The sequence below is a fragment of the Sciurus carolinensis genome, chromosome 7, assembly GCF_902686445.1.
Source record: "Sciurus carolinensis chromosome 7, mSciCar1.2, whole genome shotgun sequence".
Classification (NCBI taxonomy): Eukaryota; Metazoa; Chordata; class Mammalia; order Rodentia; family Sciuridae; genus Sciurus; species Sciurus carolinensis.
In genome coordinates this window covers 106,659,041-106,676,689 of record NC_062219.1, presented here as the reverse complement: position 1 = coordinate 106,676,689, position 17,649 = coordinate 106,659,041, and the positions used below count along the sequence as shown (strand labels likewise).

General features: G+C 33.6%; 1 protein-coding gene across 2 annotated transcripts in view; it reads right to left on the bottom strand.

The window, feature by feature from the left end:
* The window catches only part of Mmut (methylmalonyl-CoA mutase), a 34,624-nt gene extending 17,048 nt beyond the window's left edge, over positions 1-17,576 (bottom strand). For both annotated transcript variants that reach the window (XM_047558577.1, XM_047558578.1), the window contains exons 1-8: positions 17,468-17,576; positions 13,569-13,992; positions 11,893-12,260; positions 8,854-9,011; positions 6,908-7,079; positions 5,073-5,321; positions 2,125-2,236; positions 991-1,106 (exon numbers count right to left, since the gene is read on the bottom strand). In XM_047558577.1, the coding sequence (XP_047414533.1) occupies positions 991-1,106; positions 2,125-2,236; positions 5,073-5,321; positions 6,908-7,079; positions 8,854-9,011; positions 11,893-12,260; positions 13,569-13,953 (1,560 nt within the window). In that variant the 5' untranslated portion in view covers positions 13,954-13,992; positions 17,468-17,576. The remainder of the gene's footprint in view (positions 1-990; positions 1,107-2,124; positions 2,237-5,072; positions 5,322-6,907; positions 7,080-8,853; positions 9,012-11,892; positions 12,261-13,568; positions 13,993-17,467) is intronic.
* Between the last annotated feature and the right edge of the window lie 73 nt (positions 17,577-17,649).

The window sequence follows — 17,649 nt, the reverse complement described above, 5'->3', positions numbered from 1 at the left end:
TCCCTTCCCCCCACCCCTCCACCCCTCTTTTCCCTCTATACAGTCTTTCCTTCCTCCATTCTTGCCCCCCTCCCTAACCCTAACACTAACCCTAACATTAACCCGTCCCACCCCCCATTATGTGTGGTCATCCACTTATCAGCGAGATCATTCGTCCTTTGGTTTTTTGAGATTGGCTTATCTCACTTAGCATGATATTCTCCAATTTCATCCATTTGCCTGCAAATGCCATAATTTTATCATTCTTTATGGCTGAGTAATATTCCATTGTACATATATACCACAGTTTCTTTATCCACTCATCAGTTGAAGGGCATCTAGGTTGGTTCCATAATCTGGCTATTGTGAATTGAGCAGCTATGAACATTGATGTGGCTGTATCTCTGTAGTATGCTGATTTTAAGTCCTTTGGATATAGGCCAAGGAGTGGGATAGCTAGGTCAAATGGTGGTTCCATTCCAAATTTTCTAAGGAATCTCCACACTGCTAAGCCTGAGTTTTAATCAGTAATTATTAAAGGTATAACAATTTTTTTTAGGTGCCAGGGATTGAACTCAGGGACACTCGACCACTGAGCCACATCTCCAGTCCTATTTTGTATTTTATTTAGAGACAGGATCTTACTGAGTTACTTTGCACCTTGCTTTTGCTGAGGCTGGCTTTGAACTCATGATCCTCCTGCCTCAGCCTCCGGAGCCACTGGGATTACAGGTACACGCCACCATGCCCGGCTTAAAGGTATAATTATTACAGTGTGGTTTTTAACACTGACATGTAAGTTTCACAGAGGCAAATATAGTTTAAAGCACATTCCTGGTTGTCTACATATTTATCCTGATCAAGTTTCTTATCTTTAGCTTCTCTATTTTTAAAAAAGTAAGAATAATCCCCATCTCATGCAATTGTTGTGAAGATTAAAACAGGACAATGTAAGGAATTATCCAGCACCCAGAAAACAGAAAATACTTATAAAATAATAGCTATATATACCTTTTTAAGTTTTTCAATCTGTGTCTTACGCACTGAAGTATTATCAATTGCCAAAACTTCTACAGAGTCTTCTTTTTCCAACTGGTACTTATTTACTCCAACAATTACTTCAGAACCTATTAATTTCCCAAAGGAAAATAATACAGAGATTCTGTTCAAAAACAGTTGCCTATAATGATGCTCTAATTATCATGTATTTTCCTTAACAATGTTAAGTAATATTCTTAATTCTTAATGAAATTTCAGTACAGAACAGTGAATCTCAATCTGGGGCGAGCATGTGAGAGGAAAGAACAGTTGCATACAAGAATCTCTGTGAAGGAGGACTTTTATTTTTCTCCCAAACTACATGCTTTCCCTGTGGTCCTCATAAGCTTTCTTGTAATGTTACAAAACAAAAGTAATAAGAACAGTTACCATGCAAGATTTAGAAGCTATAGAATCAATGCCAATAGCATTTCTAATTTTCTTGGATTCTTTTCCAGGAAATCACTTTCACATACAATACAAACACTTTTATAATCTATAAGTGATAAATCAGAATTACAAAGACACCTCCTTACCTGATTAAAAAAAAAGATACATTTTGCCTCAAACAACCAGATTATTATTCTTATCTAAACACATCCTAACGCTCCTACCCCAGGTTATATTCTTTATTTCCTTTATAGCAATTAACACGATTTGCAATCACTTTGTTTACTTGTTCATTTATTTTCTTTTCCTAGAATGTAAGTTCTCAGGGCACAGAGTCTGAGTTTGGCCTGATCACAGTTGTATGCCCAGACACAGCAAATGCCTCAAATTTAACATGGTAAAAAGGATTCATGAATTGAATGAATGAATGAATGAATATTACAATATAGAACACAATACCACTGATAGTGTAATCTTCAAAATGTTGTTAATATCCATAAATATACACATATACAATGAGTATACATTCATGGAAATATATATATGCTTGCCTGCATACCTGTATGCAGGCACAAATACAAAGATATAGACATATATGCATATATATAGAGAGATTTTCCCATTATTTTTGTTTTATTAACTATGCACTATCATCAAACAAAAACTGGTATTTCTTAAAACTGAATTTCATGCATACACTCTTCCATCGTTTCTTACCAGAATCTATTCTAGCTTGTCTTCGGGCAGCACATTCTTCGATTCGTAGTTTAGGTAGTCCCTCAGCTACAGCTTTGGCCATTCCACCCATTTCTTCAATTTCATTAATGAGCTAATAATAAAGAAAGAGTAATGAAACTAGAACACAATATGAAAATTATAAGGAATAAATTAGCTGAGTGTTGTTATATAATTACTAATAATATTAATATAATTATAAGATAAATGTCAATATTTCATAAAAAAGGAATTAAATAAATTGCAAGGGAATTAATTAGAACTTGTGAGTTTAAAGTTATTTGTTGAAAAGACAATAGCAAAAGTAACACGTATATTCTAAAAAACATAAAACTTCACTTGAGTCTTGGGAAAAAATTAAAGATAGCATTAGTTTCTCAACCTTAATTTTTAGTTATGTAAATCAAATGTTCATAGTTCCTAAGACTGTTTAAGAAAAATACAACTCAGAAAGGAAATTGTACTTTTGGTTTGAGCAAAAGAGAAGTGATATAACTTTATCTTTAATGAAACCAGGACATGTCTAAACCTTCAACCACAGTTTCATGAATAAAGGCAGATTGAATGGTGGAATGATATATGAGTTAGCATAAAGGAACACAGTCAAACTTGCTTTTCCCTGAGGGATTCAATAAAGAAAAATCTTTATAGGAGCCTTCGGAAAACAAGGGTAAGATAGGAAGTTAAAAACAGGGAACTACCTGTGATCTTGAAACTACTTCTTTCATAATGTCAAGAGAATAAAAGTTTACAGTCCATAGAAAATGAACTAGAGAGGCAACTATCAAACACTATCAAACACTAAACTATCAAACACTAAATATAGAAAATGAAAGGGTAAGATGTCTTATTGAAATAAAAGCTTCAATTCTGAATGATAATCCTACAGAGGGAGAAAAAAAAGAGTACAGAAAACAAACAATATAAAATGCAGAAGAAAATTTAACAAACATTTTTAATATCCTCACAAGAGATTCTGCATTAATGAAACAAAATAAAAATGGTATGATACACAAGAAAATTAGAAAACAAAAGTGAGCTGACAAATTAAAAATGTAATGTGAATGTTAAAGTACTTAAGTAGAAAGATAAAGTTGTTGAATCTTGAGAAAAACAAAAAAGTTAAGGAAAGGCACTTAGAAAAGATTAAAACATCAGCATATTATTTAAGGAGGTCAAATAGCTGATGACTAGGAGTTCAAGAAAAAGAAACCATAGGAAAAAATATGAGGAAGAAATTATCAAAGAAATAATACAAGACAATTTCTGAGAATTATGAAAATATTTTTAAAAGGGTAGGATGGAAAAGACTTAAAGACTCAGTACAATGTAGGAAAAATACATGAGTAATTATCAACATACATATGCAAAAAAATTCTGATGCTTTTAGAATGAAAGATCTTGAATGAGAATGGCATTAAATTTCTGATCAGAAATAATGGAAGCTAGAATAAAAAAATACCAATGTTCATAAACTTGTTTATTCATTCCTCAATAGAAAGAATTTCATGGCTTTTAATCAAGTATAAGAACAGAATAAAGACATTTTCAAATATGCAAAGTTCTAAATAATTTATGTCTTATGCATTTGCTATAAGAAGTGCTTCAGTGTGTTAGCATCCACATATCAGAGAGAACATTCAGCCTTTGGTTTTTGGAACTGGTTTATTTCACTTAGCATGATAGTCTCGAACCATCTATTTACTGGCAAATGTCATAATTTCATTCTTCTTTATGGCTGAGTAACATTCCATTGTATACATGTACCATATTATCTTTATCCATTCATCTGTTGAAGAGCACCTAGGTTGGTTCCATAGCCTTGCTATCGTGAATTCAGCTGCTATTAACATTGATGTGCTCATGTCACTATAGTATGCTAATTTTAAGTCCTTTGGATATATATATATGCCAAAGAGTAGGATAACTGGGTCAAATGGTGATTCTACTCCAAGTTTTCTGAGGAATCTCCATACTGCTTTTCATAGTAGTTGCACCAATTTGCAGTCCCACCAGCAATGTATGAGAATACTTTTTTCCCCCACATTCTCACCAACATTATGAAGGGAAGGAAGGGGGGACAGGATTAGGAAAGACAGTAGAATAATTGGATGTAACTTTCCTATGCTCATATATGAATACACAACCAGTGAAACTCCATATCATGTACAACCACAAGGATGGGATCCTAATTAGGATAAATTATACTCCGGGTATGTATAATATGTCAAAATAGTCTCTACTGTCATGTATATCTAAAAAGAACAAATTTTAAAAATTAAAAAGAAAGTGCTTCAGAAAAACAGAAGTGAAGTGCAAAGGTATTCTTAGGATAAGAGCAAAGAGAAGTCAAAAGACAGTAATTATCAGCAGCTTAGAGAAAAACCACTTTAAAACAAATGAGAACATCAGAACACCTTGGGAAGGAATGAGATGTAATTATATTGCTAGGAAAGGACAGGGAAAGGACTATACATCAGCTAAAATACTAAATTTTCATACTAAGAAAACAATAAATAATGTCTCATGTCTAAAGATGACACAATTAGAACAGTATACACGTGTGATTTTAAAGTAGATAAAAACAAAAAGGACAACCAACAAAATTATGAAGTGTATGCCAAGAAATAGGAAAAAAAACTAGTGGAAAGCTAATGACTGCTCTGTTTTGATATAAGTTCTTTAATACTAACAGTCTTTTTAACTCTTTGAATGAAATACTTTGACACAAAGCAAACATTTTCAAATTGTTTCAGTTTTGAAAACTATAAAACCAATCTAAATTTCCCCTTTTCTCACATAAATCTTGATATAATTCTAAAATGATTAGATTTATAAGGCAAAAAAAATCTATAAATCTTGATTTATAAATCTGAGTCATTATAAATTTATAACTCTTAAAAGCAAAGCTGCAAAGAGGAGAAACTGACCTTCAAGGCAGCATCATAAACATCATTTGTGAGAGATTCCATCATATACGAACCCCCCCAAGGATCAGCCACTTTAGGAATGCCAGATTCTTCTTGAATGATGATCTGTGTGTTTCTGGCAATTCGAGCACTTTTTACAGTTGGCAAACCCAAAGCTTCATCAAAAGAATTTGTGTGCAAAGACTGAGTCCCTCCAAACACAGCTGCCATTGCTTCAACTGCAGTTCGGATAATGTTATTATAGGGATCCTGAAACAGTTAGTGAAAAAAAGCGACAATAAAATAAGGAAACAGTTGACGGGAGGTTGTAATTATAAAAGACAATATAATTAAGCAGTGACTGCCGCCTACTTTCTATGATAATGTCCACATTAAGCTTCAAATTATCAAATAAGCTTCAGACTAATGATCATTATTGGAATTAGAATTAAGAGTGAACTATCTAGTATGTGCTTAAGCATTAAAACATTCTGAAACGTCAAATATTTGTTGTGCCTACTGTTATATTTCATAAATACTTTATAACAATATCACGATATATATCTTTTCTACTTAGATTATATGAGCCCTCATCTCTTAATACTCAATCTTCTAATTATTTTAAAACCTCAAATTATCTATCACCTTGATGTGTACAAAACAGGCATATAATAAATGAATAATGAAATGAACAATGGACTGGGGGTATAAAATCTGGGTTATAGTTTATTATGTTCCTAATTGTGCTTTGGGAAAGTCATTTTATTTCTCTGAACTTTATTTTCCGTAGCTTTCAAAGTAAGCAAATTGAGATAAAGAAGATTATTAAAGTTTCTCCCAAACTCAAAATCTCTTCCTGTATTTATAAGGACCTGAAGTTATATTTCATATGGAACATATTAGCTGTAATTCACTTTTAAATGCATAAAAAGAAATGTAACTTTAAAATTATAAATTATTTTTAAGTGTCTCAAAATACTTTACTATGTAAAATGAAAATGTATAAAGACAAGATTATGACCATACAATTTTAGTGGAATAAAATCAAATTAAAATAAATTACTCCAAAGATAATAGTCTTTAAATGATCTGTTTGCTGTCATGCTTGCTTAAACACATAAGTTTTATAAATAAAATGCACATGTATCATATCAGACTTTAATTAGGCAGTTTAATAATAAGAATCCTAACTCTTAAAACTATATAAGAAAGAACTAAATTATGACTTTACCTTTTCCTCATCAAATATTTTTATTTTTAAAAATTTATTTTTTATTACAGCATTATAATTATACATTGTATTTGAATTTCTTTTGACAAAATGATACATAAAAGAAATTTTATTTCTATCCCTGTTCCCCCTCCCTTTTTCTCCCCTCTTCCTGCCCTCTTTTCTCCCTCCTCTACTCTATAGATCTTCCTTACACTCCTTTATTTTCGATTGTATTTCTACACATACATAAAGGAGAAATTCCCTTTAACAAGTAAAACAGGGCTGGGGTTGTGGCTCAGTGGTAGAGCACTTGCCTCGCACGTTTGAGACACTGGGTTTGATCCTCAGCACCACATAAAAAACAAAATAAAGTTATTATGTTCATCTATAACTAAAAATATTAAAAAGGAAAAAAAAAGTAAAATAACCTTGTAAGATTTATATGATTTTATATTGCTAACCACTAGATGGAGCTAATTTTATTCAATATGTACAAACACAAATTTAAGTGGGTATTATCCTTCAGAATATTTATGATTTTAAATGTTAACTGATAAATCCCTAAATCTAGTTCCTGATTGTAGCACGTTGCTTAAAAGGAATATTTTTAATTAAAATTCTCTATTTTGAATTAAATACACACCTGTTCAGTAAGTGACCATCCTGATGTCTGACAATGAGCTCTTAGAAGAAGAGATTTAGAGTTTTTAGGCTGAAACATTCGCTCTATTAAGTGAGCCCACAGTCTTCTCCCCGCTCTCATCTTTGCTATTTCCATATAGAAGTTCATCCCAATTCCCCAGAAGAAAGACAACCTAAAAAAATGTTAAATCCAGAATTTGCTTAAATTTAACAATATACAACAAAAAATTGTATCACACACTAGAAAATCAATGTCCAGATTTTGATATCAAACATCTTAAACTTGAATTAAAAGCAATACACATATATATAAGTATCTGTAAACCTAACATGTGAAAGTATATTTTATTCATGTTGAAGAAAAGCTTTGAAGTAGCTAAGAACTATTCATTCTGCAATTGTTTTTCCTTAGGAAATAATCTCCTCATGTGTCCTTAATTAAGTATTCATTTTCTAAAAAATAAAAAAATATTTTAGTAATACCCAATATGTAAGGCAGAATTTTTTATGGAGGGAATAAATGTCAAACTTACTTTGAATAGAATACAAAAAAAATTTCTTTTTTGGCTGGAGATAATGGTGCACACCTGCAATTCCAGCAAATGGGGAGGCTGAAGCAGTAGGGTTGCAAGTTTAAGGCCAGTGTTAAAAACTTAGTGAGACCCTGTGCCAAAATTTTAAAAAAATTAAAAGAGCTGGGAATATAGCTCAGAGGTAAAGTACCCGTGGTTTCAATTACCCAGTACCACAAACACACAAAAAAATTTGTCATTTTTTTTTCATAATGGTTTATGATTTTCATTTGATCTAGGCAGATTTTTCTCCAATTTTCTTCAACTTCACTGTTCCCTTCTATCTTATGTTATGTAGTTGATATAGGTTACTTAAGTGCCTCAAAAGCCACAAAGGTTATGATACCTTATATAAAACAAGGTGAGTTTTAAGAAACCAAAACAATAAAAAAATTTCATGTACACTTGGAAAATGTTCTTAATACAGGAGTTCTCAAATATTTTGGTCCCATGAACTCTTTTTAACTCTTAAAAATTAATGAAGATCCTAAAGAATACTTCTTTATTTGGATAATATCTAGCAATATTTTATTTACTAGTTCATTTCAAAATCAATAAACTTACAACATGTTAACATTAAGTAACATTTTTATGAAAAATTGGTATACTCTCTAACACAAAAGTTGTAATAAAAAATCAAATCTCCTTAACAGTTGGAGTCTTGGCTCTGCTGTTGCAATCAATCTGTTGCAACACAGTTCAACATGTGAGTTCTGGAAAACTCCACTATAATCTTGGGAGAATTGAAGTGAAAAAGGCAAATGAAGTTTTAATTTAGTCATGAAAACAGTTTTGACCTTGAAGGCACCATTAGCAATCCCCATAAGTCCTTGGACCACATTTTGAGAACTGCTGTCATAACAAATATACAATATCCCTAGTAAAAAGGAACATTCACTGGTGTCTAAAAGGCGGAAGTCATGTTTTCTAAGTACTGTACTGCCAGCATACAGGTTAGTGCTTGGCTCAGGGCAAAGATAAACAAATGAATACTTCATAAACTGCATTTTTCCCTTTACTTTTTCATACAACTTTATTAACAAGATTTTTTGAAACATGTTTTCATAGCATGTACATGTAACTACCTTTATATTTCATAAGTACAACAGAAAAAATTAACAAATAATTTCCATATTTTCAAAGGGAAAAATTAATAAAATTGCTTAACCTTATGTTTACATTTTAATGTAATTTGTCAATAAATAGCATTTGCTTATTCTCTCTTTACCATACAGATAAAACATAAGACAATCCAAATCTAGCATGACATTTATATTTGTAAATCCATTTTATCAACATATTTTGCTGTATAGTCATAAAATGGTTTTAAGCATCCTCTTAATTTTGAGAAAATATCTAAATTTAATTTACTCACCTGGGTGCAAATTCATCAATCGTTAGGCCAGCTTGGAGTCCAGTTCTACAGTACTCCAATCCATCAGCTATAGTATAGGCCAGTTCCAGAATGGCATCAGCTCCTGCTTCCTGCATATGGTATCCACTTATTGAAATTGAATTAAATTTTGGCATGTGCTATATAAAATAAAAAGCATGTGAATAAAAATATTGAGATTGTATTACATTCATTTTTAAAAGCAACTATTATCTTTAAATGATGTTCAAGTCAGATATACTTGGCAATTCATATTATTTACTGAAAATATTTAAGAACTGATATGCTTAATTCAATCTCCAATTTAAAAGATTTATCCATAAACCATCTATGTACCTGTACTTGTTTCATTTTCCTATTGAAAGAATTGGCATTAACCATTCTTTAGGTTAAAAAAAAGAAGATATCATTGATTACAAATCAATACTGTGGCCTAGTAAGAAGATATATACATTTAATACTATTTACTAATTTTCTTATTAGAATGAAGGCATAAAACATGAATAAGCATACAGTGGAAAAATGATTTCAAAATAAAACAAGATAAAAGGCAAGGTTTAAAAGTCAAAAACTGAGCCAGGTGTGGTGGTGCATGCCTTGTAATCCCAACAGCTCCAGAGGCTGAGGAAAGAGGATCTCGAGTTCAAAGTGAGCATCAGCAACAGTGAGACACTACACAACTCAGTAAGGCCCTGTCTCTAAATAAAATATAAAATAGGGCTGGTGATGTGGCTTAGTAGTTGAGTGTCCCTGAGTTCAATCCCTGGTACCAAAAAAAAAAAAAAAAAAAAAAAAAATCAAGAATCTTTTTTTTTTTTTTTTTTTTTTTAATTTTGACATTTAATGCTAAGCATATCCTAGCTGGGTTCTTTTTACCAACAACCCCTAAGAAAATTGTATTTCCACTATCATCCTAAAATTTCATGTTAAAGTACATAATCACAAATGTTCTGCAGAGTCAAAAATTATTATCCTTCCAGAATTAACTAAATATCAAATAATAAAAACTAAATCACAGAAACTTGGTACAGAGTGCTCAAATTCTATTTGTGTCACTGATTGTAGGCATGTTTCTCAGTCTGGCTATTCCTTAGTATCCTAAACTACATAATAGAGGCAATAAGTATAACTTGCTCATGAAATTGTTTTAAGATTAAATGAAAAGATTCATCTAAAGCACTTAGTATTATTCCAGTATACAGTACACACTCAAATACCTTCCAGATACTATACTAAATAAAATAAGGAAGTTACAAAAAGACATTAGTGTATGATCACACTTGTAAAAGGCACCTAGAATAGTCAAATTCAGAGATAGAATGTAAATTGAAGGTTTCCAAGAGCAGTGGGAAGGGCAGAATGGGGACATATTGATTATTAGGTACAGAGTTTCAGTTTTGCTAGAGGAAAGAGTTTTGGAAATAAATGATAGTCATGGTTACCCAACAATGTAAATGTATTTAATGCCACTGAACTGTATACTTAAAATGGTTAGGATGGTAATTTTATGACCTGTGATTTTGTCAGAATTACAAATTCTTTAAAACATACAAAAATTCACACTCACAAAGTCCTTCGAAGTAACCTTATAAGATCAGTATCTGAAGTTAGCATTTTATCACTTATATGAAGGCTTGTTATCAAGCAATTTTGAACTTGTGGATGGCATTAAAATCTTTCTCAAGATGAAATACTGAAGTATAAAATAGCACAGACTACTACTATCTATTCTAATAACCATTCTTCCTCTTCTCTATTAGCAGAAACATAAATTCAGAATACCAAAATACAAAGCCCTACATTTCCAGTCTTCTCTTATTAGTATGTACATCCACTGAGATATAAGTGGGAATTTGATGTGTTCTTTATGGAAGTTCATTTCAAATTGGAGGAGCTAGGTCTCTTTCCCTTTGACACACACCTGACCTACTTCCATCCTTAACCAGAGCTGACAAACTAACAGTAGAAGAGAAGCAAGATAAAAGGAGCCTGGAACCCTGGTGACTCTGAAGATTCCATATAAGAAAACCCTGACAGCCCACCTTCTGATTTCTTTAGATGAGAGTTGACTTCCACTGAGTTTAACTTACTGCTATGTGTGTTTGCCTTATGCCACTAAACACAATCTTCCTATGTACATGTTCTTGAAATCTAAAAAGGTGACAGAAATACATAATACAATATAATTCATTTGGGCAGAAGTTGTACAGGATAAGAAGTAAAATTATAAAGTGTAAAACCTAAATATCAAATGGGGAGTATACCAGTATTTGGGGAGATGGTCATAATTACACAGGGGTAAATGAATTAAAAATTTCTTTCTTTTTTGTAGTCCTAGGTATGAATTAATGAGATTTTAAAAGGCTAGATGGAGAAGACATATTTCCCTTGCCATTAAATAATGGCCTAATATTAAGGTAGGTAAGGAGAAAAACAGCAATGCTAGCAAGAAGCAAAATTTGAGAAACAGGTGGAAATATATATGAACTGCTGAAAGGAAAATGAAAATGAAGGAGGAGAAAAATGTTCTCCTGTGCTACTTCTATAAGAACACTGTAAGAACCTTTTTTTGTTGTACTGATTAGGAAAGATGAATCTAATTCAGGGATGAATATTAGGGACCCCATTGATGCTGAAGATGTAATTCATATCTTTCAATTCTGCTTTTAGCAGAAATACAACTGATATTCTGAGCCCATCTGTCTTGACAACAGTGTCCACTTCAACTACATCTGAATTCTGGAGGGAAATAAAGAAGTATAAATTATGAGATTTCCCTGATTCTACCAATTATCATAGAATTAAATATAAACAATAAAAAATACAGTAAATGTACATTGTGCAGGTTAACGGCAGACCATAAAATAGTACATTAAAGATAGATAAAAAAAAAACTAACAACAAAATGCAATGACTCTATATTACTCAAACTGTTATACAAAATTCAAGTGAAGTCACAGAATTCTGTAAAAACTCCTACATTCAAACAAGTATAGCAAAATGTACAATGACAAAGTATACCTCAGCTGTATATTGGAAGATGTCGGCAATAATTTTCATGGATGGTTCTGGAGGGAAAATATAAGTATTTCTGACCATAAACTCCTTTAGTATATCATTTTGAATTGTCCCAGTAAGTTTTTCTTTGGGTACACCTTGTTCTTCTCCAGTTACTATAAAATTTGCAAGAATTGGAATAACAGCACCATTCATGGTCATGGAAACTGACATTTTTTCTAAAGGAATTCCATCAAAAAGAATGTTGGTATCTTCCACAGTATCAATAGCAACTCCAGCCATTCCAACATCACCACGAACTCGAGGGTTGTCTGAATCATAACCTCGATGCGTTGCTAGATCAAAGGCAACTGATAACCCCTGCTGACCAGCTAAATATATAAAGAAAAATTATGTAAGATTAAAGTATGGCATCAAAATGAACTGATTTGCTTTAACACTACAGAAAACACTGATTTGTCTCATCATTGTATATTTTACAACATTTTAATGCTCAGACATCTTTAAGTAAAAATATTAGATATCCTAAGAATCAGTTGTTTCCAATGTGCTAAAAATGTAAAAACTGAGTTCAAATCAATGAGAAAGAAGAGAATGATCACAGTATCTCATATATCTCATGTCTATCTGAGGATTTGTTGCTTAAGCTCAGGAACCAAATCACTTGGTTTGTTCTTTCTTGACAGTTTTTGACTGAAATATTTCTTTTTTTTTACCCCATCCTACGGTGCTGCGGGTTCGAAACCCGGTGCTTCCACATGCTAGGCAAGCACCCTAGGAGATAGGCTATATCGTCAGCTCTGAAATATTTCTAAAATTCATGAAAAGATTGGGCTATTTACATATAGTTAGTTCAAGAGCATTTGTTTACTCACTTTTTGTTCTTTAATTTGGTAATAACAAGATGTATCAGTTATTCTCTGAGAAACAGAATTATGAAAGTCATCTCCGATTTTTTTTTTTGTTTTGGTGTGGTTCTGGGAATTGAACCCAGTAATTTCTACATGCTAGACAAGAGCACTATCACTGAGCTACATCCTCAGACCACATCCAGAATTTTCAGATAACTAAACAGTTTACAATAAACATAAGTTCAGTCCTCCATTAGCAATACACATTTAGAAATGCTGAAGTTTAGCATGCAACCAACATGATTTAATTATAGATCAGAAAAAAAGGGAAAACATAATTTTCAGAGAATGAATATAAGACTGCACTGAATCTACCAATACATTATCACTTGCCTTTTACTTTCTTTAGTCATCATTTAAACTGTCTTCCCCACCAATTCTTATCCCAACAATATTAATTAAAAGCTTTTTAAAAGCAAAGCAAATGTCTCTTTTCTTCATACAGCTTCACCTTACCTAATTCCTTTTATACAATGCACACAAAAGCATGGCTTACTTTCAAAAACTTGATACTTTGTTCTGCTTCACTTATTCTTTTAACCACAGAAGTTGAAAAACATTCATTTCTTTCAGCATAGTCTCTAACCACAAAATAATTAAGTGAATATCTTAAGAGAGATTATTAGTGTCTCCTCCAAAGAAAAGCCAATGGGGATGTGGCTCAGTGGTCAAGTGCCCTGAGTTCAATCACCAAAAAAAAAAAAGAAGCCAAGATTAGGTATTAGAGTCTAATCATCAGAAATATTATGTCTCATGTTAAAATCTCACCCTTAATATTGTCTTTATAGAATCTGTTGCTCTCTTCTACAGTACTAAAGCCTGCATACTGGCGGATGGTCCAGGGCCTGAAAGTATACATGGTGGGATATGGTCCACGTGTGAATGGCTTCACTCCTGGAAGTTCTTCAGGTAAGTCCTTAGTATCCTCCTTGGAATACAAAGGCTTTATAGAGATCCCTTCTGGGGTATGCCATATTAAGTCTTCTGGGTTTTTGCCTTTCAGCTGCTTTTTGGCCAGGATAGCCCATTCTGGATGAAGGGGTTTCTGCTGATGTAGAGACCGTATCCATACGAGCGTGGAGGATGATGATTCTTTTAACTGCTTCAGATAATGGGGTGAAAGTGAAGAAAGCCAATTCTTTGCCCTCAACATGATGAAGCATGAAAATACTCAACAGGAATGAGAACCGACCTGGAAAAATAAACAACAGTGTGCATACGTTTAAAATAAGAAAAACTGTAGTTATTGGTGAGAAGGGAAAAGATAAATCAGACACAGTGGGTACTGTCTGTAGTCCCAATACACAGGAAGCTGAGGTAGGAGCATCCCTTGGGTTCAGAAGTTTTAGATCAACCTGATCAACATTGCCAGACAAAGAGAGAAAGAGAGAAAGAGAAAAATAGAAAGAAAGAAAGAGAGAGAGAGGTAGGAAGGAAGAGAGAGAGGGAGGGAAGGAGGGAGGGAGAGAGGGAGGGAGGAAAAGAAAAAAAAGAAAAGAAAAGAAAGTAGGTAGATAGGTATATTAGTCTGATTTTTGTCTTTGCCCCTTCTGCTTTCTGCATATGATATACCATTGGTTCCTTTTCTTCGCAGTTACAATTATTTTAGTTAGTCTTCTTCCTCTTTAGACCTGGCTTTACCGACCAGATTTATCACCATCTAATCCATTTACTTACTGACACCAGTGCAAATCTGTCACATTCACCACAAAATTTTTCAAAGGTTCTGCACCATATGGAGGATACAGTATACATTCCTAATTTTTTTTCATTCAAAAGATTTTTACTTACTAAGGGCTGGGGATATAGCTCAGTTGATAGAGTGCTTGCCTCGCAAGCATGAGGCCCTGGGTTCAATCCCCAGCACCGGAAAAAAAAAAGAAAAAAAGATTTTTACTTCTTATTTAATTCATGAAAGGCATTAACATAGATGGTGAAGAAAAAAATGGTAAAGAGGCAAACAGGCATCTAAGACCTTCATAACCCAGTCCCTGCTAACCTGTCAAACTCACATCTGACTTTGTCTTCTACACATTCTTTGTCAAACTCACATCTGCCTTTGTACACTACACATTGTATTCTTGAAATACTGGATTACCTAAAATTCACTGTATATGACAAAGATTTATGAGTTTGCTTCTGTTCTCCCTTCAGCCTAAAATATTCTGTTCTAACTTAGCTAATTCAGCTAAGGCATTATCTCCCAACATGCATTTTCTATATGCCAGACACACAGAGGCTCTAAGGACTTCACAAAAAGCAGGAATTTTAATTCTAAAAATATCAACAGGTAGGTATTAATATTGTCCTTATTTTATAGATTTGAATGTAGAGAGCCTAATTTCTTTTTACTAAGTTGCTTAGGGCCTACCTAAATTGATGAGGCTGGTCTTGAACTTGCAATTCTCCTGTCTCAACCTCCCCAGCAGCTAGGAATACATGTGAGAATTACCACACCCAGCTGACAGCCTAATTTCAAAGAACAGATTCCCTTTAACTAATATTTTTCCAGACAACCTGAACCCAGGAGTTGGGCCAAATGGCCACTTCAGTAATCCCTCTCCCTTACAATTTACAAACTGCTCAAACATTCAGGCTATGTATTCTTGAAACTAGCATAGAATCTTACACTAGGTGACTGAGCCTTATTTCACTGCTTTGCAGATGTAGAAATCAAGGTTCAGAAAAATAAAGAAATAAAGTGGCTTGATCAAAAGCCCATGCAGGAAAAGAGAAAACTGTTTCTCTGAATTACTAAATACCTTTGGAGTCATCCAGCCTTAGTGTATTCAGATTATTATTTTAAACTATTTTAAATGTAAACTTCATTAGTAAATTTATCACACCATGTTATTTTATACTGTGAACCCACAAGATACGCAAGTTTAAAATTCTATCTTCATTACCATTTCTTACCTATAAATATAATGAAGCATAAAAGACTGACGCTATGGGGTCATGAAATAGGAACAATTCACTAGTGGAAGTATTAGTTATAAGTGAATTACAGCATATACAAATGACAGAATTTTATGTAGCTATTCAAATATTTAGGAAACAAGAAAAACTAATTTCTATATCAGAAGTTACAAGAGTGGTTGTTTATGGTAGCTAGTACAGAAAGGGAGCTAGAGGGAACCCTTTAAGGTCATAGTCTTGATCTGAATGCCAATTACACAGCTGTATTACATTTGTGGAAATAGATCAAACTGTGCAACTATGATGTATGTGCTTTCAGTAAGTATATAAACATAAAAAGCTAAAACTAGATTATGCAGTTTCATTTTTTTTAATAAAGGAGATGAGCTCATAATGAATCAGGGTATATCTTTGTAAATGCAATACATTCAAATAGGTAAAAAGTCCTTAGACCAAAGTCTAAACAGAAATACAATAAAAACAACTCCCACAAGTTTTAAGGCTTTTATGGTTTTGATTCTATTAAACCTGGGGGTCCTTATCATCTTTCTTTTTGCAAACTAAGCTTGTATTTACTAGCTTAAAAGATGAATGAGAAAAAATTAAGAAGCTACAACTGAACGATTTCTGTAGCAATAATATAAAAGGTAATTTGACAAATGACACTAAATTCATGATGGGACGTATCACATTCATTTCACACAAAATATTCTGAACCTTTCCTCAACCTGGAAAAATGACAGGAGAGAGCCCTGTACAAGAGAGACTTTCTGAAAATCAAATGGCAAGTTCGGACCTTTCAAAATAGTATTTTTTAAAATAAGAACACAACCACTGTTGACGGCAATAGGACTTCTGAATTCTTTTCTAGGATGCATCAGGAGAGGCTTCATGCATTCAGAGAAGCAACAAGCAAAACAAATGTTATGATTATTAGAAAGGGTTAAATAGAAGTGATACAATCCTTCCCCTCACTTTCAGAAAATATAACTAAGAGAAAAGTTTTGAACCAAATAATTTTCAAGTTTGTTTATGTGAGTACTTGAAGAAAGGAGAAACACCTCCCACGTTCAGTCATTTGGATTGGAGATATAAGTTAATATTAGTAACTAAGGGTATTTGCAAATTAATATTAGCATAAAGAAATCATTAAATACAAATTATACTGGGAGAAAATCAAGTGGCTTAAAACTTTACACGCTTCGAGCTTCTGAAAGACCTCTCTTTCTAGACAAAACCGAGAACAAGTTAGGACTCCACACCTCTCTGCCAATTTAGACCTGTCTTTCCTATTCCATCTCACACTCCTAGCCTACCTACGTTTTTCTCATTTCCTTTTTGGAAAAGCCCTAATGACATGAGTCGGAGGCCAGAAGGGTAGCAGTCGTGGAGTCAGGGAACCCTGCTGGAATCAGGAGAAGTGAGCTCTGCCTACCAGATGCTCCTGTGGCCAGAGCACACAGCAAATAGTCCCTGAATTGAAGAGCACCTTTGGAGCGGTGCCTCCAAATTCCCAAGGACCTGGTCGAAAATGAGAAGTCGGTCTGGTCGAGCATCTAACCCTGAAGAGAAGGTCGAGGAGAGTGCGATCCTTCCCATTAGGAAGGTAAAGAACGACAGAGTTGGGGAGAAAAGAGAGAAAGGGGTATAGAAAAGAGAGAAAGGGGTATAGAAAAGAGAAGAGCCAGAAAAATGAAAATGGAAGTATCTAAAAGTCCAACGTGCTCCTTGTGCAGAGGGCTACTCACTGGCGGGCTTGCTGCGGACCGCGCTGTGGGAGAGGGCGGCTGGACCCGCGCACTCACCCCCGCCCCACTACTTGTCAAGAGGTCAACACAGCCGCAAGTCCCAGCAACTGTGCAAGCGCGAACGCCCCCTAGGCCAATCAGGGAGCCGAGGCTGACACCGCCCTCTGGCAGGCCAATCAAAT